Source organism: Coffea arabica, chromosome 3c (genome assembly GCF_036785885.1).
Source record: "Coffea arabica cultivar ET-39 chromosome 3c, Coffea Arabica ET-39 HiFi, whole genome shotgun sequence".
Classification (NCBI taxonomy): domain Eukaryota; kingdom Viridiplantae; phylum Streptophyta; class Magnoliopsida; order Gentianales; family Rubiaceae; genus Coffea; species Coffea arabica.
The window spans coordinates 13093313-13113924 of record NC_092314.1 but is presented as its reverse complement, the minus strand read 5'-3'; the positions used below and the strand labels follow the sequence as shown (position 1 = coordinate 13113924).

The following is a 20612-nucleotide window of genomic DNA, read 5'->3' as shown; positions in this document are numbered from 1 at the left end:
AGTTCACCCGTTTGGTTGGCCTCTACAGTCACTCCTGCCTTCTTTGGGACTACCTGGACCGGGCTCACCCAAGGGCTATCTGATATTGTAAAAATAATCCCCACATCTAACAATTTTAAGATTTCTTTCTTTACAACTTCCATCATGAGGGGATTGAGCCTCCTTTGAGCCTGTCGTACAGGTTTGGCATCCTCTTCTAGTCTAATCCGATGCATACAGACGGCCGGGTTGATCCCCTTAATGTCTGCAATTGTCCAACCTATCGCCTCTTTATGCTCTCTAAGGACCCGGATCAGTTTCTCCTCCTGGATTTTTGACAGTGCCGATGAGATAATCACCGGGAGTGTCTCATTATCACCCAAATATGCATATTTCAGGTGCTCTGGTAGAGGTTTCAACTCCAGTACAGGTGCCTACACCACAGATGGCAATACGCTCTGGTGAGGCTCGGGAGTAAAAATAGGTAAGATTTCATACCTTTTCGTGGTGGTCGGCAATGAGTGTAATGCATCTATTGTGCATTTTAAATCCTCACTCCACTCCACCTGAGGAGTTGTCTCCAACTCGAGGTGCTTGGTTAAAGCCACTTCCAACTCATCCCTGCCATCAGTTTCAAACACTTCCTGCACTACAGGGTCAATAGCACTCACAGAAAAAATTGAGCTAAAGTTGGAGTTCGAGGGGTACTTCATAGTATCAAAAATGTTAAAATGCACAATTTCCCCATCAAACTCCATGGACAAGGTACCCTTATTAACATCAATTTTCGTCTGTGCTGTGCTCATAAAAGGTCTACCCAATAACAAAGGTGAGGGATCAGGGGAGTGATCATCATCCATATCAAGTACATAAAAATCAGCTGGAAACACCAAATCATTGACCTTTACCAACACATCTTCAATCAACCCATCAGGATATGCATTAGTTCGGTCAGCTAATTGAATAATTATTCCAGTTTCTTTTAATGGACCTAGTTTCAAAGAAGCATAGATAGATTTAGGCATGACATTAATCGATGCTCCCAGATCCAACATGGCCCTTCTGATCACAGTATTATCTATCCTACAGGGAATAGTAAACATACCTGAGTCCCCGTACTTTGGTGGGAGCTTTCTCTGCAGGACCGCAGACACGTTTTCCCCAACAATAATCCTTTCATCCCCCCTCAATCGCTTTCGGTTGACACACAAGTCCCTTAGGAACTTGGCATATTTTGGTACTTGTTTGATGGCGTCTAAGAGTGGGATATTTATCTCAACCTTGCGAAAAACCTCCAAGATCTCCTTCTCCTTATCCTGTTTCTTCGATTTTTCCAACCTGTTAGGAAAAGGAGGCGGGTTAGTTTTAACTGTAATTATTGGATCAGGAAGTACCTTTTGATCTGCACCATTGCTGTCCTCCCTTCCAAGCTCATTTTCGATTTTCTCTTCATCCTTGTCCTTAGGGATCACAGGTTCAGGCCCCTGAATTTCTTTCCCATTCCTTAGGGTCATTGCGCTCACGTTCTTCGGATTCAACTCCGGTTGAGATGGCAGCTTCCCTTGGTTCTGGGACTCCAAACGGTTAACTTTGGTGGCCAGTTGACTTATCTGATTCCTTATATCCTGCATTTCGGAGTCCGTCCTTTGCTGATTTTGCATAATAACTGCCTTCGTCCTTTGCTGATTTTGCGTCATGGTTGTCATCATTTGTTTCAGCATCTCCTCCGTAGATGAACCAGATTGAGGGGGCGGAGGTGGTCAGGGTTGGTATTGCTGCTGGTACCCTGGTGGCTTATTTGGCACAAAGTTAGACTGCCTGTTCGGTGTAAAGTTGGGTTGCCTATTCCCTCCATAACTGAGGTTGGGATGATCTCTCCACCCGGGGTTGTAGGTGTTTGAGTAAGGGTCGTACTGCTTCCTTGGCGCGGGCGCGTGGTCAGCCATGTTCACCTGTTCTGCAGTTTCTTCCTGAATCATTGGGCACATGTCTGCAGAGTGACCTATACCAGTGCAAATCCCGCATACCCTGGCTTGTGATGCATTTCTCACAGCCTGTTGCCTAACAAACGCAGTCAACTCATTTAGCTGCTGCTGCTGCATAGAGGGTGTCTCTACCTCATTCACCATACGTATTGGGACATCCTCTCTTGTACTGAATTGCTGTGAATTCTCTGCCATCCCCTCTATTAACTCCCGTGCTTCCTGAGGGGTTTTGTTCACCAGTGCCCCTCCACTTGCAGCATCAATGATACTCCTGTCTCTAAAAAGGAGCCCCTCATAAAAATATTGTATGATCAACTGCTCACTTATTTGGTGTTGGGGGCACCTGCGCAACAAGTTCTTATACCGTTCCCAATATTCGTAAAGTGACTCCCCTGGATGCTGCTTGATCCCACAAATTTCTTTCCTTAGACTTGCAGCCCTGGACGCAGGAAAATATTTATCCAAAAATTTCTTCTTCAATTGGCCCCACGTGGTGATGCTACCTGGTGACAGGTAGTACAGCCAGTCCTTCGCCGAATCTTTCAAGGAGAAGGGAAATGCCCTCATTTTTATCTGCTCTTCTGTGATTCCCGGGGATTTCATACTATTGCACACGACATCAAACTCCTGCAGATGCTTATACGGCTCTTCACCTGGTAAACCATGAAAAGAGGGTAAAAGCTGAATCAGACCAGATTTTAGTTCAAATGGAATGTTGTCATTTAAAGCGGGGAAAGTAATGCATAAAGGCTGCTGAGTTAAATCAGGAGCAGCCAACTCCCTTAATGTTTGTGCATTAGCCATGGTGTCCTCTTCCTGGTCAGAGTCACTCGAAGTGTTGCCAAACGAATCTATTCGTTCAACTTCTGACTCGGGTCTTTGAGATGTAGCACTGGAGTGCTCTTCTCTGAGCTGTCTGGTTTCCTTTCTCGTTCTACGCGTGATCTTTTCTACCTCAGGGTCAAAAATCAAGTCAACTGTGCAAGAAGATCGAGGCATACACTAGAAGAAAACTAGAAAATTAGGACAAAAATTGAATTTAAAAAGAAACAAATAATAACGCCTGTCCCCGGTAACGGCGCCAAAAATTGACAGGTTGTCGAAGCCTGTGCAATAATAAAGTTAAACCTAATTGCCAGTTAAAATAACCAAAACCCAATTCCAAGTACTGGAGCAGGGACTCTAGGTGTGCAATGGGTTACTTGATTCATCATGTTCCCGAAGAGTTTGCTTGATCCGATATACCCGAATGGAATGGTTATTCCTTTTCACAAATAATTATGAATTTGTAGACAGGGCAAGTAGGGTCGTATCCACAGAGATTGGGTATATTTGTTTCTTAAGAAATCCAAAATAACACAGGGGGTGATTTTGTAGGAACGACGATAATTAACTAAAATTCCAATGAGAAAATAAAAATAAACAACTAATTAGAAATTAAACCACAATTTACTGAACTCAGGATAACAAGAATTAAAGGCCGAAATCAATTAAAACAAGGAAACAATTAAAAAGGAAATAACGTAGACAACCAAAAGCCGAATGGCAATTCACTACAATCAAGATAATATTAATTAAAGATCTAGCCAAGAAATAACTTCAGCAATGGTTCACCTAATTGATCATCGAAGCAAAGGCAATCCTAACTACTTATCAATAAATAGGTTATAACTACCAAGCAAGCGATGGCAGTCAACCCCTCCTTACTGTGTCGGTGATCAAGGTACGCCCGTTAATCACTGCTCTAATTGGGGAATAATCCTAGGTACGCCCGTAAGATTTAATTTCCCAACTGCCTTACGTATTAGAAGAGCCCTATTCTAACCAAATAACACACTACCATGGTTATTTTAAGTTAGCCCGTGTATTCCCCTGACACGAAGCTAATCGTGCCAGTCGTCACTAATTCAGGACAATCAAACAATTACGGATTTAAATGTCCTAGTTGACAATAGGCTATCAGATCAATTAATTATCCGGATCCATGACAATCAATTAATTGAATAACCATAAGCGTAGCAAACAAGGAATACACGAATACCAATAAATAAAAGGGAAAGATTAAATTAAATCGATCTCACAATTTTTAGGCGAATCAAAGCATCCGTCGTTTCTTGACTAGAATGAGGGGATTAGCTCATATTGGGTGAACTAAGCCCGCAGGAAATTTCAGCCAGAGTCACGGCCTTAGTCTGCATCTTAGGAATTCGCAATTCGTCGAACACTTATAAGGCACGCGACAATTACAAGTGACAATTGAGTTTCTTTATTGTTGCTAGCATCCGTGGGGCAGGGCCACTCAAGAGAAACAAGGTGGAAAAGTTAAAGAAGGTGGGCTCCAACTTTTTGCTCCTAACATGCGTGGAGACCAGAAGCTACAATAAGCTAAAGAAGGGTCAAAGGAAGTAATTCCCTCTTGTTCCAGCCATGCGCAGGATTCAAAATAAAAGAAGAAAAGTCAAAGCTCAAAGCTAACAAATGCTTTTTCTCTAGTTTTCTAAAGCTCAAAAGTAAGTCCCAGGGAAGACCAAAGTCAAGCTTTCCTCCTAAGCTTCAGCCGGCCAGAACTAAGGAAAAAAAAAACTAACTATCCAACTTCCTCCTCCTTCTCTTTCTTTAATTGCGGCGCACATCAACAGGAAGAGAAGCCCTCCGTCCGTCGTTCCTTTGCGAAAATTACCAAAATGGGCGTGACATCTTCTGTTCCAAAAGTGCCCCTGGGACAAGTTTAATCATCTGAATTCTTTTTCTGCCAATTTGGCACCTGTTATCATATTTATATTCTACTCCCTGAAATAAACGTCAAATACTAAAAATGAGTAGAATCCAGCAAATAAATCCACATCAAGTCAGGTAATAGGAGGAATTAATAATAAAATAAATGAATAAATTGCAACCTATCATATGTTGTAAAATCTTTTTTGAGTTCATTGGGCTAGTGTAGCAAAGTAAGTTCCTCATTTTCTCTAAAAGCAAAATATGTTTTCAGCTTTCTCTTAATATCTACATTCAAATATCTACAATTGAGTTAATTAAGATACTCGATAATTACTAGTATGAAACTGTGACGCCCCCCACTTCTCCCAAGGGCGAACCCAAGGGTATCCGCGGGACGCCTGCCCAACTCTCGCCAGGACTCAAGACAAATCAAATCGAACTTAACGATACATACCAAATACTACGAGTCAAAATAAAGAAAAGTCGTTTTCTTAACTAAATATTTAAATCTTACATCATGTCCACAAAAGATACATCAAGTTCCAAAATGCAACCATTAAAAGTCGACTACACATTTACAGCCCCGATTCCAATCAAAAGTATAATCTAGTCGGCTTTACCAAAATCTTCCAATCCAACCTGTTAAGGAAAACAAACTAATAGGACGAGCCAATACTCAGTGAGGCCAAGAAAACACACATGCAAACACATAAACCAAGTAGCAACAACAAGTACATTGTAGGTAAGGCTATCAAATTCGAATAATTCACATTTCGAATAGGAAAAATAAACAGAAACAATTCAAGGATACTGTAGCTCTCAGAAGCTAAATTCCAAGTAGTCGAGTCGAAGTCTTGATCACATCTCACGTTGACACTCCGTCAACCACATAAGTATCAAATCCGTAGATACACCACTTTTTTTCGAATCCCGTCACCGTTACACCCCCTTATCGGACCCGCTCATCAAAGTTTTTGATAATACTCGAGTATATCATGGCAATACTGCACGAGTAATGCCGAGCAAGATCTCTCCAATAGATCATGCTCTACGAATATCTCATGGTTTGCTAAGCTTATCGACCAAACCCATGCTGGCTCGATTCGCAAAGTTAGCCAATGAGTTTTGGGCGTCCCCCGAATATGAATACGAATACGAATATAAGTCGATGAGCAACGCTCAAATCGACGATTCCAAATAGGAATCACAAATACGGATCACATATACGAATCACATGTACAAATCACATCCACATTACCATGTACAAGTTGGATACGAATTTACATAGCAAAATTCGAATATAATTTCATTTGAAAGAGAACGAGTGCGATAAAGTACACCCTCGTCTCAAAATTTCAAATTTACATAACGGATAAGAAACAGATAACCACTTAACAACAAGTTCATGCACTTGACACTCACAGTGATTCAAGTAGCGAGTTTAGGCGTCTCCCGTGAGATCCTCTGGAAGGTCCTCTTGAGCGCCTGAGCATTTAATAGTGAATTATCATTCACACATCCCAATTATCAAGAAAGATTGTGCACTAGTACAATCTGGGGAAATTTCATGAAAATGAACCTCAATTACTAGTAAATCGAGGTTCAAGTGGAGTTTCTTAATATACAAGAGCAATCGAGTTTTGTTATCTTGGAAATCAAGCATAAACGTTCAAGTATTATCGAAGAAATAAGGAATACTTGAAAAACTCAATTTCCTTGAAATTCAGAAAATTTCAGTTTTGATACGATATTGTGAAAAAAATCGTATCTCAGATTCCACATGTCAAAAATTGGAAAACTTGGTACCGTTGGAAACCTCTTCCAAAGTACTAAAAGTTCTTAGAAGACATTTTTCCATGAATCTAAGTGGAAGGTGTTCAAAAATGAGCTTAAAGTTGCTGTTCCAAATCACCCAAGATTGAGCCGGGGTTGGTTTTTCGTTAACTTTGGAAATTCGGCAGAATTCACTCGTTGAAAACCAGCCCTTGAAATTTATAGCTCAATTAGAGGTGCAAGTAAGGTTTAGGGTAGAACAAACGGATCGAGAATTGGAGTTTCGAGCACCAAGATATGGTAGCTCAAAGTTGGGAAAAATTCAAGACTGTTACAAAATTTCCAGATTTGGTTCCGACTTTGGACCATTTGTTAAGTGTCGAAACGGACTTGGATTGACACCAAATTTTGTAGTATAATACTCCTATATGAAGGGTATCTCTCTATCAAATTTCGTGGAAAAATACCCTCGGAAAGGTGGTTAACAAATCAACCAAAGTTTGGAAAAATTCTTAAGGCAATCTGCCTTTAATCCTTTTCTTCCCAAATTCAATCGTTTGGCTATGGAAATCCTCCAATCATGGTCCATATGTAAAAGGAAAGTCTAAGGATCATTCATGGTACATCTGGTAGGTGTTTAACACCAAAATTTTCGTTTAGCAAGACCACAATAGTCTCATCTCAAATCTGTCCCAAAACTAGGCTTTTCCAAAACAGAGCAGCGTTCTTGTTTTGACCACAATTCAGTCGACCTAACTTGGAATTGAGCATGGTTTACGGCGTTGGAAAATACATTCATAGGGATAAAAGTTCACAGAAGAAATCGTTTCAAGTTTCAGCATGCAACTAGCTCGAAATTAAGCCTAAAGTTGCAGCATCATCAAATCATTTCGGCAGAACGGAGAAACAGGACAGCCGACTTCAGATGAATGGTGTGGCTCACACACATGAAACCAGAATGTGCATTATACACCGTTGGAAACATGGGAACGCCTAGTTTCAAATGCTGCTAACGGAACTTGATTTCGACGTCGGAGTACGGAGTTATGGATGAAATACAAACACTGGTCTGGATTACGACGAAACCGTTTTCCAAATTACTAGTTTTTGAAATAAATTCGTTTGACCCACCAAAACTCAGTATTTTTCAATGAAAATTTTTACACAACTACTACAACATATTAAACAACACAATCAAGCCATTAAATCCTCAAATTTCTGCATTAAAGTGACCGAACAGAGCAGGGGTAAAATCGGAACTGTTTGCTTCAAGAACTCAATAACGTTTCTGTCAATAATGCACTTTTAATCTACTTCGTTAAGCACTAATACAGCAACAAAACCATCATCAAACATCATCACAGCCATCAACCCAAAGTGGGAGTTCATAGAGCCCACATTTAACAATTTTCCAACATCAACCACAAATCATATGCCGATTCAAATTTATAAGTGCAATTTAGCTTCCATAAGACAAGTTCAAGGCATTAGATTACTACCTACTTTGATGGCTGGTTAGGACAGAGGTTTCGGCCCTTTGAAGCTTGAAGAAACCGTGGATAGCTCCTTCCTTTTGCAGCTAGATGTGTTGTCCAAGTGTAGAGCTAAGTGTGTGTGAAATTTTGGTTGAATCTATGGAAGTTTTGGTAGTGATTTGCATGAGCTTTGGAAGAGGAAATGTTGAAGTCTTTGGTTGTTTCTCTGCAGTAGCTGGCCGACCATGAAGCTAGAAGGAAATTTGACAAAAAAAAAAAAATGAAGCTAGAAGGAAAGGAAATGCGGTTTCTGGTTTCCTTTGCGTACGAAAGACGCTTGACGTCTAATCTATTAAATACGTCAAATCAATTACAACTAGTGCCCTACACGCGCGTTTTGTGTCCGATTTCTCTTACGTTTGTTGCACTAGTGCACTAAACCTCTAGGGCACTTACATACATATAAATATTATTCATTCTTAATTATCCCAAAATAATGGTCCAAAATCCCTCAATTAAGCGCGCACGTGAAAACACGTATTTCTAATTTAGGCGCAATAAAAATTGAAACCTTTGAAAAATTCTTATAACGATCGTACCACTAACTATCACTTCAATATTTAAACCTAAAATTGCCTATTTTAGGACCATTGTATATGTCTTAAATTTTTGAGCTTATTGTACTCCTAATTGGCTAAAGTTTTCAGACACGTTTTCACTTTTTCACTAAACAAGCTTCTAAGAAAATAATTTTTTGAAACGAGACACTTTAAAAATATAACGAAACTATAAAACCATATATTTAGGTCTAATAAGGATAGAAAATAATATTCGGGCAAAAATCCAAATAGATAATTAATTGAGCCAAAATTAGGGGTTTAAAAATAATAATTTTCCGAGTCCTCACGTGAATTGAGTATTAATTCCTCAATTATCCTTTCTTAATCTATTATTGATCGTTCTTAATTCTCCAATATTAATACACTCTCGATTCAAATATAGTCTCGAAAAACGTGCACTCGTTGTTCCGAACTAAACGAGTTTTCGAAAAGTGAATTTTTTCCAACAAAACGCTTTTAAAAATATAAAAGAGGCGTCGTTCCATATAAATGGATTTTAAATGATCGAAATAAATAATTTAGAGAAAAATGAGTAAATAAATATTTAAACAAACTACTAATATTCGATAAAATAAAATAAAAAATTTCGGGTCCTCACAGAAACAAAATGAAAGTTAAAGCTTTACTTCAATAAACGAGTTGAGATATATACAAATCATGTATCAACTATCAAGCTTTATTCTAAGCGCAAAGGGTAAAGAACATATTAATGGATAGAGTACGAGTAAAAATTGCAGTTTTAGTCCTATGCATGCTTGGCTAGTCTTACTATAGCCTAGTATGTTTCACTTTAGATAATATTTTCTTCCTTAAGAATTGCATACTTCTCATTTAGATCTTCAATTCTTAATTTTTCTTGACATATTTGATCCCTCTTATTTCTAACATTATACTCTTGAAAGGCATGTTGGATGCTGGAGGAGTGGACTTGAAGTGCAAGTTTCATAAAGATAAGAGACCGAATTTAAAAATTTAAAAGGTAAAGGACTAAAGTTAAATTATTTATACCTTAAGGAATCATGTATGGTAAAGATGCAATATGGGGAACTATTAACGAAATTATTTTGTCATTCGAGGAACCAAGACTGGTTCTTCCTACATTTTCTTTAATTTGTACTTTGCCCCATATGTGGCAGACAAATCACATCATAGTTTTCTACCTCTAGAGAATTTGAAATGTATCATAATGTGGCTTGTTATATAATGTGAATTTTAGTGTATCAAATGCTCTTGAAAGAATTGTAATATACGAAATAGTTAGGTTCGGATTTCTATTTTTTTGGAGTTTTTTCTTGAAAAATGTATTATAGCAATTTAATGTATGTATCAGAAAAGTAATTGAAAAATGTATTAGCGAAAAACGTAAAAGTGTTTGGATTGTCTTCTATTTCACTTTATTTACACACTAATTTGCTTGCATCATCAACACATTTTTCAATTACCTTTTTATCTCACATACATCACATCAAAAAAATGCTATAATATTTTTTCACAAAATTATCTCAAATAATTTACAATCCAAACACAAGGTTAGAGTAAAAAAACTAGGATAGAATAGATTATACAATAATTATTGTCTCAAAAAAAAAAAAGACTAGGTTAGAGTAATAATGTTGAAGAAGGACGTTGAAAAGCCTATAAAAATTATCTTGCATGGTGTTTTTAAACTTCAAATGAAAATTGATAAGTTTATAACTAAAATTTATAAGATCTATTTTGATGAAATTAGCATAGGAGCATAAGCGTTGCACATAGTGGGCATGTGTTTTAGGAATACGTACTAAGATAATTTTTTTAAAATTAATTAAAAAGAATAGAAATTTAACTGTTTAAATTTCATATTGCTATCAATTTTCTCCTCCAACAAAACATATAAATCATTTGTTTAACAAAACCTTATCGATAGCACGTCTTAGTAGCAAATTATAGTTGATTCTCTCTTCATTTTCCGCAGTATTCATCTAGATGTATGACACGTACTTTTATTTATTAACAAGAGTTAGGATTAGTCAAATTTAAAATGACCATGTCCCTTTTTAATAATTGAAGACACGTGTCATACATCTAAATATGCATCGTACGAAATGAAATGAAGAAAGAACTCAATAGAGAGGAGCCAAATCCGTTTAAGTTATGTCAGCAAATTCTATCATATTTTGTATTGTAGATTCACAATTAGATGATTAATCATTTTATAGTTGAGAAGGGCCAATCTGACATCGTCTTACAAATTTGTTCATAGTTGAGAAGTCCATTCTCATCAAACTCATCACAAGTATTCAGAACAAATCATTAGTTGAGATTAGGAACTAGAGAAATGCATGCGTGAAACAGTTGCTAAAATTTGGGCCTTACAAGTTCAATACAATGTGCGTTGAGGTGAGAGAGAGTCCAAAATGTCCCAGAAACATTAAATGAGTCTATTTTTCAGCTTGAGAGGAGCATACTTTTTTAGGACGCCGTAGAACTCCATTTCCTGTTTATTTTGGTAGTTTCAACGTTTAATCGGTTATGTGTTTCCTTTGTTTTAGGCCCGATGTTTGCAAAATGTGATTCCTATTTTATCCAATTAAATTTCATTCATGTATTTAGAAAGAGTGAGATTACCTTTTTGGTTCTTTTACGCATCACGAAGAATTTAGTTAGCTGCTCTTTTTTTTTTTTTTTTTAACTATGAAAATCTCCAAGTCTCATTTTTTTTCTTTTGATTATATGTTAATTAGCCCAAAATTCATTGTACTCACTTGACATAGCCTATAAATAGAGGCATCGACCCATTGTACAATTGTGAAATTTATACTCGTTTTCTCTCCAAATTTGGGTATCTTATCCGTAGCTCTATATATCATCTAAAACATATGGTGTGGAATTCAAAAATGGAAAATTAAATATTCATACAAACATATCACATTTAAAGCTCTTTGGAGAATCAATTATTTTACTAATGCCCTTTCGAGCAATTAGCTCAAGCAGCAGAAAAACCAAGTTGCAGACATCCTTCTTAAAGGAACTTAAGTCCCTTACTTCATTCTTTGCAAAAATTCTCCAACTTGAAGGACTAAAATGTGATTCTGAAAATTTAGCAAATCTCAAAGTTGGATATCCTAAATCCAAACCTGAGATTGAGCATACATCTTCAACCAATTCTATCCTGATCAGGCCACGTAATGCCTTTTGCAATCCCCATTGCAGTTTTTACCGTAAAAAACCTGTTGTGAGCAGAAAAGAGATGATCACAGAGGTTTCCAAATTGGGCTATCATATTCTTCCAAGAACCATGAGCCCAAACATAAATTGTTAATCAATTCTATCAAAATGATGGAGTTTGAACCTCAAATAGGCCAACAGCAAAATATCTGAATAATCTCATTGATTGTTTCCACCATATCTTGACAAGAAAAGAGCCATGGATCCTTTCCAACTTTTACCTCCATCTTCCACAAAAGTATCAAAGAAAGCCAGACCGCACGGATGACCAATTACAATCTGAAGAGGAAAAACCACCGCAGCACTCCCTGATGATATCGTTAAGAAAAAAAATGGAGCAATAATTAGTTGTTTGCTCATCAATTTCAATGTGCTTGTGCATGCATTACAGGCAACTGAAGTACAAAAAAGCTACCAAATGGTAAAATATAAATTAAACTTGTTTAAAAATGAAAAGCATGATTATTTCTACAAGCCAATTGATGGTGATGACAAAAAATACCAGATGTTGCACCAGCTGATGCCCTTCAATCTATGATGATGATCTTCATATTCTCATTTCCATTATTATATTCCTGTGCTGCTTCAATTTCCCGTACTAAAGATTTGACGCCATCTCCGCAAGAACTCACCTTAATTTCTTCAAGAGTAGATATACTCTCTAAACAAGCAGGCATCATTTTCAAATTAGAAATATCGTGGAGTTTTAATTGCTGAAGGCACGGGAAGTAATCATCACTGTCAGGGTCTGCCTCTATCCACTCCACAACCTCTACTTCTTCCAAAGTCAAGACCCTGAGTTTAGGGAATCCTCCTACCATCAGCTCCCATCTTTGGCCGTCCATTGCCCGCTCTCTTAATTTGAGGACTTCAAGGTTGGGTAGTTGTTCAATCAATGACATTTTACTACAGGGAAGACCCAGGTAGGAAAGACTCAACTTCTTCAAATTCATGGGAAAAGAAAGCTCAACATGTTCCATTGAACCTAAGGAGTAATTGCCCGAGTAGGTGAGTGATTCTAGGCATTCTAGTCGACTCATGTTAAACACTTCATTTCCAGTCTGATAATCGGAAATTGTAAGTCGGCGAACGTTGGGAATCCTTCTCAATAAGTTCTCTCCCTCTTCATAAAGGCACAAACAAGAGAGTGTGTCTAAATTGGGTAAAGTGGAGAGGTTTTCAACACCGTTGTCGTTGGAAGAGAAAGGAATAATGATACCCTCCCATCTTACATGTATATGCCTCAACTTCTTCATGTTCCAGATGCTATCTGGCAATGAAACAATCTCACCAGAATTTAGACAAAAGGTTTCCAAATGTGAGAGATTGGCTATAGATGGTGGAATGAATCCCATTGTCCAAGCTGTAAGGGCTAAGTACCTCAAACAAAGAAGTGATTCGACTTCAGTTGGAAGCTCCTTCAACCTTAGGTTAATGTTCCCTAAATTCAAAACTTCAAGATGTTTGTAGATACAAAAAAGGAATGAGATGTTTGTGAATACAAACTTGTCATATACTGAAGTAACTTCAAAGAATAGCAGAGTACCTAAATGCGGACAAAATAGCTTTGACTTCATAAAATCTTTGCCACTGGAGCAAATGGACAACCGAGGTAGGTTGGGAGGCTCATTAAAGGTAGAAAGCTCATCATATCCTCGCAGGACCTGAAGGAATTTCTTTTCTTTCGCCTTGCCCTTACAGAACTCAAATATCAAATCGTGAATGTAACAAGTTTTCACTCCACCAATGGATCTGTTCTTACCTACCATAACTAGGTTTCGGCCAATTAGGTCCATCAGATATTTTTCTGCAACATCCTCTGATTTCTCTCCTTCAATTATTTCCACAAATCCTTCTGCAATCCATAGACACATCAACTTCTTGGCACCAATTTTTTCATCTTCTCGAAATGCAGCAAAATACAGCAAGCATTCCTTCAAGTGGTATGGTAAATGCTCAAAACTGAGCTCCAAGGACTTCTTGCACTGGTCTGCACCAGACACCATGGTCAAAGTAAAACTTTCAGCAAATTCTTCCCAAACACAAATATCATGCTCTATAGTTGCCAGGACTCCAGCTACAACAACAAGTGCAAGTGGCAATCCCCTGCACTTTTTGGCAATCGCCATTCCCAATTCATGCAATGCTTGAGGACATTCTTCTTCTTCTCCAAACACCTTCTTCTGCAGCAATTCGAAACTCTCTTCGACAGTAAGGCGGCGAATCTTGTGAGGTTCTCCACCATATTGAACCTCTGAAGCTACATTAGAAAATCGACTCGTAAAGATGATTCTACTTCCATTCTTGTCATTGGGGAATGCAGTTCTCAGCTCATTCCATACCTCAATGTCCCAGACATCATCAAAAACAACAAGATACCGATTCTTCAATAGCCTTTGATGGAGCTTTTCAAGCAACGCATGTTCATCCAGATTTTGAAACTCATCCTTCCTAGAATGTTTGCCATCAGAGCACAAAATTTGAAGTAACACATTTTTCATGTTAAATTCTTGAGAAACAGTGCACCAAAGACGAATGTGGAAGTGACAGGTTACTGAAATATTATTGTAAACTTTTTTGGCTAAAGTCGTCTTACCAAGCCCAGCCATTCCCACAATGGGAACAATTTCCACCTGTTCTGATCCCCATCTAAGTCGTTCAAATACTTTTGCTGCCTCATCATCAAGACCAACCATGATTTCACGAGCTATTGGCATTTTACCTTTTGATAGCATGCGGCTGGAAGTCTGGCTAACTTCTGGTGCTCTTAAGCTATGAGAGGAGTTCGGAAGACTCTGTATAGTACTTGAGCCACTGATCTGATCCTTAAAATGCTTGATAAGTGGTTCAATTCCTTGTTCTCCCTTATCATCAAGACCAACCATGACTTCATGGTCTATTGGCATTTTACCTTTTGATAGCATGCGGCTGGAAGTCTGGCTAACTTCTGGTGCTCTTAAGCTATGAGAGGAATTAGGAAGACTCTCTATAGTACTTGAGACACTGAGCTGATCCTTAAAATGTTTGATATGGATGTTGGTATTGGCCAGCATATCACAAAAATCAAGAACCTGGGTGGATCCTGAGAAGCTAACTTCTCCTTCTATCACTCTGCTCAGAGTGGGCGAGAATATTATAATGCCTGCCTCACCCAGGAGAGCTCCAATTTTTTCATTTTGTTCATCCATCATCTCATGATGCTCCCTTAAAATGCTTCTCAAAAACCTCAGTCCTGCATAGAGTTTTTGCATTTCATCTTTCATAGAATCCACAAAGCTAGAGCTGCAGCATAACAACTCCCAGAGACGGCTTATCAGAGAATCATTGAAGTTGTTCAATATCCGCTCATCCATCACTGCTGTATGTAATGATGCTGAGGAGTTTGAAGCTGCAAGTACTTCCTTATAAATCTCGTAGACATGAAAATCAACCGCTCTGATGCTGAGGAGTTCGAAGCTGCGAGTACTTCTGTAGTATAACCCAGGATTGTGAATTGCCTCAAAATCATCCCAAAAGGACCACATGTAAGAGAGGCGTGCTGCGGTCAAAGCCACCACTTCAAAGTGAGCCAATAGCAAGGCAGGAATATCTGCGGTTCCTCGCATTTTGGCAAAGGGAATGAAGCTTTTCAAGAATGTCAGCTTTGCTTCAAGATCTTGGACTTGAGCACTCAAAGCAGCATAAATAGACGATTTAGTAATTTTCCAATTCATATCGTCATATGCCAAATCTGCTAGATTTTGCAGGATGAGGTCTATGAATTCCAACAGTTCATCATCTGTCATACAAGAATTTGATTGAAATGACCTGCTGCTTGCCAAAGCAAAGTAAATTTGGATGATTTCTTGCTTGAGTGATATGATCTCTTTCTCAATTTCGTGTAACACTCCATGAGCAACAATAGATTTGTGAATGTCCTCCGTTTCTAATCTAAGGCAAAGAGACTGAATGTCCTCCTCATATTTGTGAAAGGTATCTTCGATACAAGATAAGAAAGATCGAAGACTTACCCTCTTCACAACATTGTCAGATTGCAAGTACAAATCATTGCTTTGGCTCCACTTTCTAGCACACATAAGAAATGTTTTGAGAAATTTCAAGTGTTTGATTGCATCACGAACATCGTAAAGAACAAAAAGGTATATTCCTGAGCTGTTCAGGATCAAATCTAGATCATGTAAGAGCCAATCGATGCTGCAAGTGGAGGCCACCTCCATCTCTTATGCAGGGATTTTCGTCAGTTTCACTCTCAAATTTTAAGAGAGAAACAAATCTCACTAACTGCAGAGCTAGCAAAGTTTTTCTTTCCTGAAAACGGCTTATTTGTTTCTGGTGAGAAGCTGAAGAAGTGTATTGAGACAACCAACCAGTCAACTAGGTGGAATTGGCATCAAGGTGGACCCCAGGCAATGATAATCAATTATTCAACTAGGCACCCAAAATCCAAATTTATCTTGAACTAATTACAAATGGAGGAAATTGATAAACAAGATTAGTTGACTCTGTCATTAGGGATCACATAAAAGCCTATGTTTTAAGACAATAACAGCAGTGGGTCCAGACGGAGCAGCCCCTTCTCTATATTATTGCCTCAATAAAGTAGTGGGTCCGATTTCATAGAATTATTGGGAATGATTGTATTCCCTTTTCTTATTGCGCGTCCCTGTTTTAATATTTTTTTTTTTTTTTTTTTGCTTCAAGCATCCACAGTTTAATATGTTGAACTTTATAATTAGGAAGAACAGAAAACAAAGAAACATCAAAATATAAATGATCCAAGAGACGTCACAATATAAATGATCAAAATATAATGAACCTTCAAGCTACTAGCTCTCTAATTTTCTTCAATAGTTTTCTTTCTTCAGCAAACCACTAAATTTGATCACTTTCTCTTCTAATTATCTCGTATTAATAATCATGACCATTGATCTTGGAGATTAATAACCATGACCAACAAAGTAAAAGGTATGACAAAAAATAATTGAGGGCTTGTGGAAGCAGAGAATTTGGGATTTCTACAATTACTAGTGTCAATTATATCAAAAAATATATGCATTACAATAACAAATGTAAACTCTAAGATAATAAATATAAACAGTAAAACGATAACTTGCAAAATTAATGTTACCAATATACAATGGTCAAAGAAATTGATTGGATTAAAGAAGTGAAAATTGCTACTAATTAGTAGTTGTACTTCTTTTCAAGAGTCAGGACTTAAATGCGATTAATAATATAATACTTTTTAAAAAAATTATTCCAAATAATCTCATATTCAAACACAAGTTATATGCCCATTTCAGTGTTACTTGGGCCATTGGAAATTAATTCTAGTCTTCTCATTACTCATTAGTCTTCCTTCCACATCCTGGGGGACCATTTGGAAAATGGGAGAGATGGGAGACAGGCTGTGCTGGTTAATACAAGCGTATACTAGTTACTGGGCTATTATTAATCAAGTCGACTCTAAACATTTGTTATATTTCTTTCTTCCACATTCAGGGGGTCCATGTGGAGAATTTGACAGATTGCCCGGATAGTGATCTGGTCAAGCATGGCTAGCGGACGATCCCTTTTCTTGTTCTTTAATTCAAGTTTCGGCCTTCAATTTAGGGGCAATGTTTTAGATGGGAGAAGATATCATTCATAATGTGTAACCGATATCTAGCTTTGTGATTCTTACTTGCTCCATTTTTTATATGTGAGCAACTCTACTCAGGTTTTTGAAGACTCAAATAATACGTTGGGAGAGGATTTGAATTCAAAATTTCGTATTTATACTTTTTTCTCTGAACCAGCCAATCCATCTATTTCCTCTTGGCTAATTGATATATGTCCCATGAATATTTTCATATTCTCTTTTGATTAAATTTAAGGAATAATTTCAAAAACCTTCCCTGAAGTTTCTAACAATTTCAATGAAATCTCTTGATATTTTAAAAATTACACTTACCTTCCTTACCCATTTAAAATGATAATAGTAGTCTTACCATTTTAATAAAACTCCCTTGTTGGGTATGCATATAGAAAGAATGATATTTATAATTATTTTTTCTTTTTTTTTCTCTTCTTATTCCTCTTTTTTTTTCATATTACAAGTAAAACTACAGAACTATAAACTATAAATATTGCTTCTAGTCGTTATCATTACCAAATGTTAAATTAGTGACCTTTTTTATGACAACTTTGAATCTGGTCTAATTTTTTGTTGATCTTTTTTTTCTTTGCACCAAAAACAACATTGATTTAAAAAGAAACTATCTAAAACTACTACTAAATTATTGACACCTCTAACATTTAAAAAATGTACAAACTCTAAAATAATTATGATAATACTTTCTTTTCCAACCTTCAGGGAACATGTATCCCTAGTAAAGCACTATGTACAATAGCCTGTCATAGTGATAAAACTATTGTAATAATTATTTATTAAATAATAAATATAGGTATTGAAAATTTGATGCTTTTTTTTTAATATTTGATGCTATATATTTTACAATTGTTTTGGAAAGCAATATAAACTATATAAACCAAGGACATTTTAGGATGTTCATTTAAATTTTTGACCAGTTCTAAGGTTTGATTACCAAATGTATCAAATCAAGGGCGGTAAGTACAATTTTTAATAATTCAAGGTAGCTCAGTGAAATTGTTTAAAACCTTAGAGGACGTTTATGAAATTATCCCTACTTATAATCAACTTTGAAGTGCTACAATCAACATGGTGGGCAACGAGAATAAACTCCTAACTATGAAAGTACATGACTTGGAATATAATGCCTATTACACGCATAACAGTCACTACATGCATAATTGAAGCAAAAAAAGCTGAAAGAGTGGGTCTAATTTGTCCAATCATTCAAAGCTTTGCAACAGTTTCATTTTATCCAATTATTCAAAACTTTTGCAGTGGTCCCTTGAATCCAATTTTCAACATGTTTGCAATGGTAAAATAATGGTAGCATTGTTTCAATTTCATCAGTATTTTTTTTTCACTTTCAATTCTCAAAATTTTGTCTATAAATATTGTTAACGTTTCCTCAATTTCTTACTCTCCCACTCCATCATTTCTTCTACTGTATCATTTGTTTTCTTTAACCTCTTATCTAATTTTTTAAAGTGTTGGGTATTTGTTTAATAATTATCTAATTATTTTTAGAAAATAACAATGTATTATTTTTGAAATACATAGAAATATATACTATTAGTTTTCAAAAATTAATAATATTATTTTTTTAGAAAAAAAATTTTTAGAATGCAAAAATTTCAACAAAAGTTAATAAATTTGTTTTCCAAAAATAAATGAAATTACTTTTCAAAAAATAGATTTATTTATTTATGAAATATGTGTTGAGAACTATTAAGATAAATACTTGATTTGATTATAGGTCCATGATATTCTACTATGTAGAGTGTAATTTACAGTGAGTGATAATATAACGAAAGAGGGGATAATAAAGTAATGATATAGCATATGAATTGCACTCTTTAACTCTAAAGAGTGCAATCCACTGTAAATGCCTTAGGACACCTTCAAGACTCTTTCTTGTTTTCATATATTTTTTTTCGGGTTAAGCATCTAGATTTATCTTACGCTACTCCTACACTGTGGGAAGGAGAGTGCCCAAGTGAGTTGTGTGAAGGCACAAGAATATACACGTACCATCATTATTACAAGTACATGAATTTAGAAGTTATATGAAAGAACTAGTAAATTCCAAGAGATTCATGAATCTACTAATGAATCTAAAAGGGAATCAATGTATTAATGAAGCTTAGGAAAAATGGATGAAAAACACTCAAATTTAAGGCACAATTTTCAACACAAACATGTTATAATCAATATGTTTCTTCACATTATACTTCTATCTAATTTGAATGTCTAACTTCTCTAGCTATTTCTTCCATAAGAATATTAATTCTATTTAAACGAAGACTTTAAACTAGAAATATTCGTTTGTACATTTTATACACCAAAAAATGATAGTCATATGTTGTAAAATCTTTTTTGAGTTCACTAGGCTAATGTAGCAAAGTAAATTCCTTATTTTCTCTAAAAGCGAAATATGTTTTCAACTTTCTCTTAATATCTACATTCAAATACTTACAATTGAGTTAATTAAGGTACTCTGACAATTACTAGTATGAAACAAGATGAAAGTTAAAGCTTTATGTCAATAAACGAGTTGAAATATATAAAAATCATGTATCAACTCTCAAGCTTTATTCTAAGCGCAAAGGGTAAAGAGCACATTGATGGATAGAGCACGAGTAAAAATTGCAGTTTTTAGTCCTATGTATGCTTGGCTAGTCTTACTATAGCCTAGTATGTTTGACTTTAGATAATATTTTCTTCCTTAAGAATTGCATACTTCTCATTTAGATCTTCAATTCTTAATTTTTTTTGACATATTTGATCCTTTTTATTTCTAACATTATACTCTTGAAAGGCATCTTGGATGCTGGAGAGTGGACTTGAAGTGCAAATTTCATAAAGATCATAGACCGAATTTAAAAAATTAAAAGGTAAAGGACTAAAGTTAAATTATTTATACCTTAAGGAATCATGTATGGTAAAGATGCAATATGGGGAACTAATAATGAAATTATTTTATCATACGAGGAACCAAGACTGGTTCTTCCTTCATTTTCTTTAATCTGTGCTTTGCCCCATATGTGGTAGACAAATCACATCATAGTTTTCTGCCTCTAGAGAATTTGAAATGTATCATAATGTGGCTTGTTATATAATGAGAATTTTAGCGTACCAAGTACCCTAGAAGTTTAGTGTATCAAATGCTCTTGAAAGAGTTGTAATATACGAAATAGTTATGTTCGGATTTCTAATTTTTTTT

General features: G+C 36.3%; 2 protein-coding genes and 1 long non-coding RNA gene across 6 annotated transcripts; all 3 read right to left on the bottom strand.

The window, feature by feature from the left end:
• Positions 1 to 1739: 1739 nt before the first annotated feature.
• LOC113735619 (uncharacterized) lies at positions 1740 to 2963 on the bottom strand. The gene has a single exon (XM_027262614.1). It carries the CDS (start codon positions 2961 to 2963, stop codon positions 1740 to 1742), a length of 1224 nt encoding a protein of 407 aa, XP_027118415.1.
• Positions 2964 to 4214: 1251 nt separating this feature from the next.
• LOC140038054 (uncharacterized) lies at positions 4215 to 8191 on the bottom strand. The gene is made up of 2 exons (XR_011841865.1): positions 7955 to 8191; positions 4215 to 4754 (listed from the first exon to the last, which is right to left on the bottom strand). It is a non-coding gene; the product is annotated as an uncharacterized lncRNA (long non-coding RNA).
• Positions 8192 to 11395: 3204 nt separating this feature from the next.
• On the bottom strand, positions 11396 to 16204 carry LOC113734673 (putative late blight resistance protein homolog R1A-3). 4 transcript variants are annotated; one of them, XR_003459356.2, is made up of 3 exons: positions 12260 to 16108; positions 11882 to 12065; positions 11396 to 11759 (listed from the first exon to the last, which is right to left on the bottom strand). XR_003459356.2 is itself a non-coding variant. In XM_027261304.2 (3 exons), the coding sequence occupies exons 1-2, from the start codon at positions 15972 to 15974 to the stop codon at positions 12285 to 12287; spliced, it is 3597 nt and encodes a 1198-aa protein (XP_027117105.2). In that variant the 5' UTR covers positions 15975 to 16196; the 3' UTR covers positions 11396 to 12065; positions 12260 to 12284. The 4 variants fall into 4 exon arrangements, 3 of the variants coding, with proteins under 3 accessions (XP_027117105.2, XP_027117109.1, XP_027117108.1); XM_027261304.2 differs by having other exon boundaries at positions 11396 to 12065; positions 12260 to 13210; positions 13304 to 16196; XM_027261308.2 differs by lacking the exons at positions 11396 to 11759; positions 11882 to 12065 and having other exon boundaries at positions 12897 to 13027; positions 13138 to 13210; positions 13304 to 16204.
• Between the last annotated feature and the right edge of the window lie 4408 nt (positions 16205 to 20612).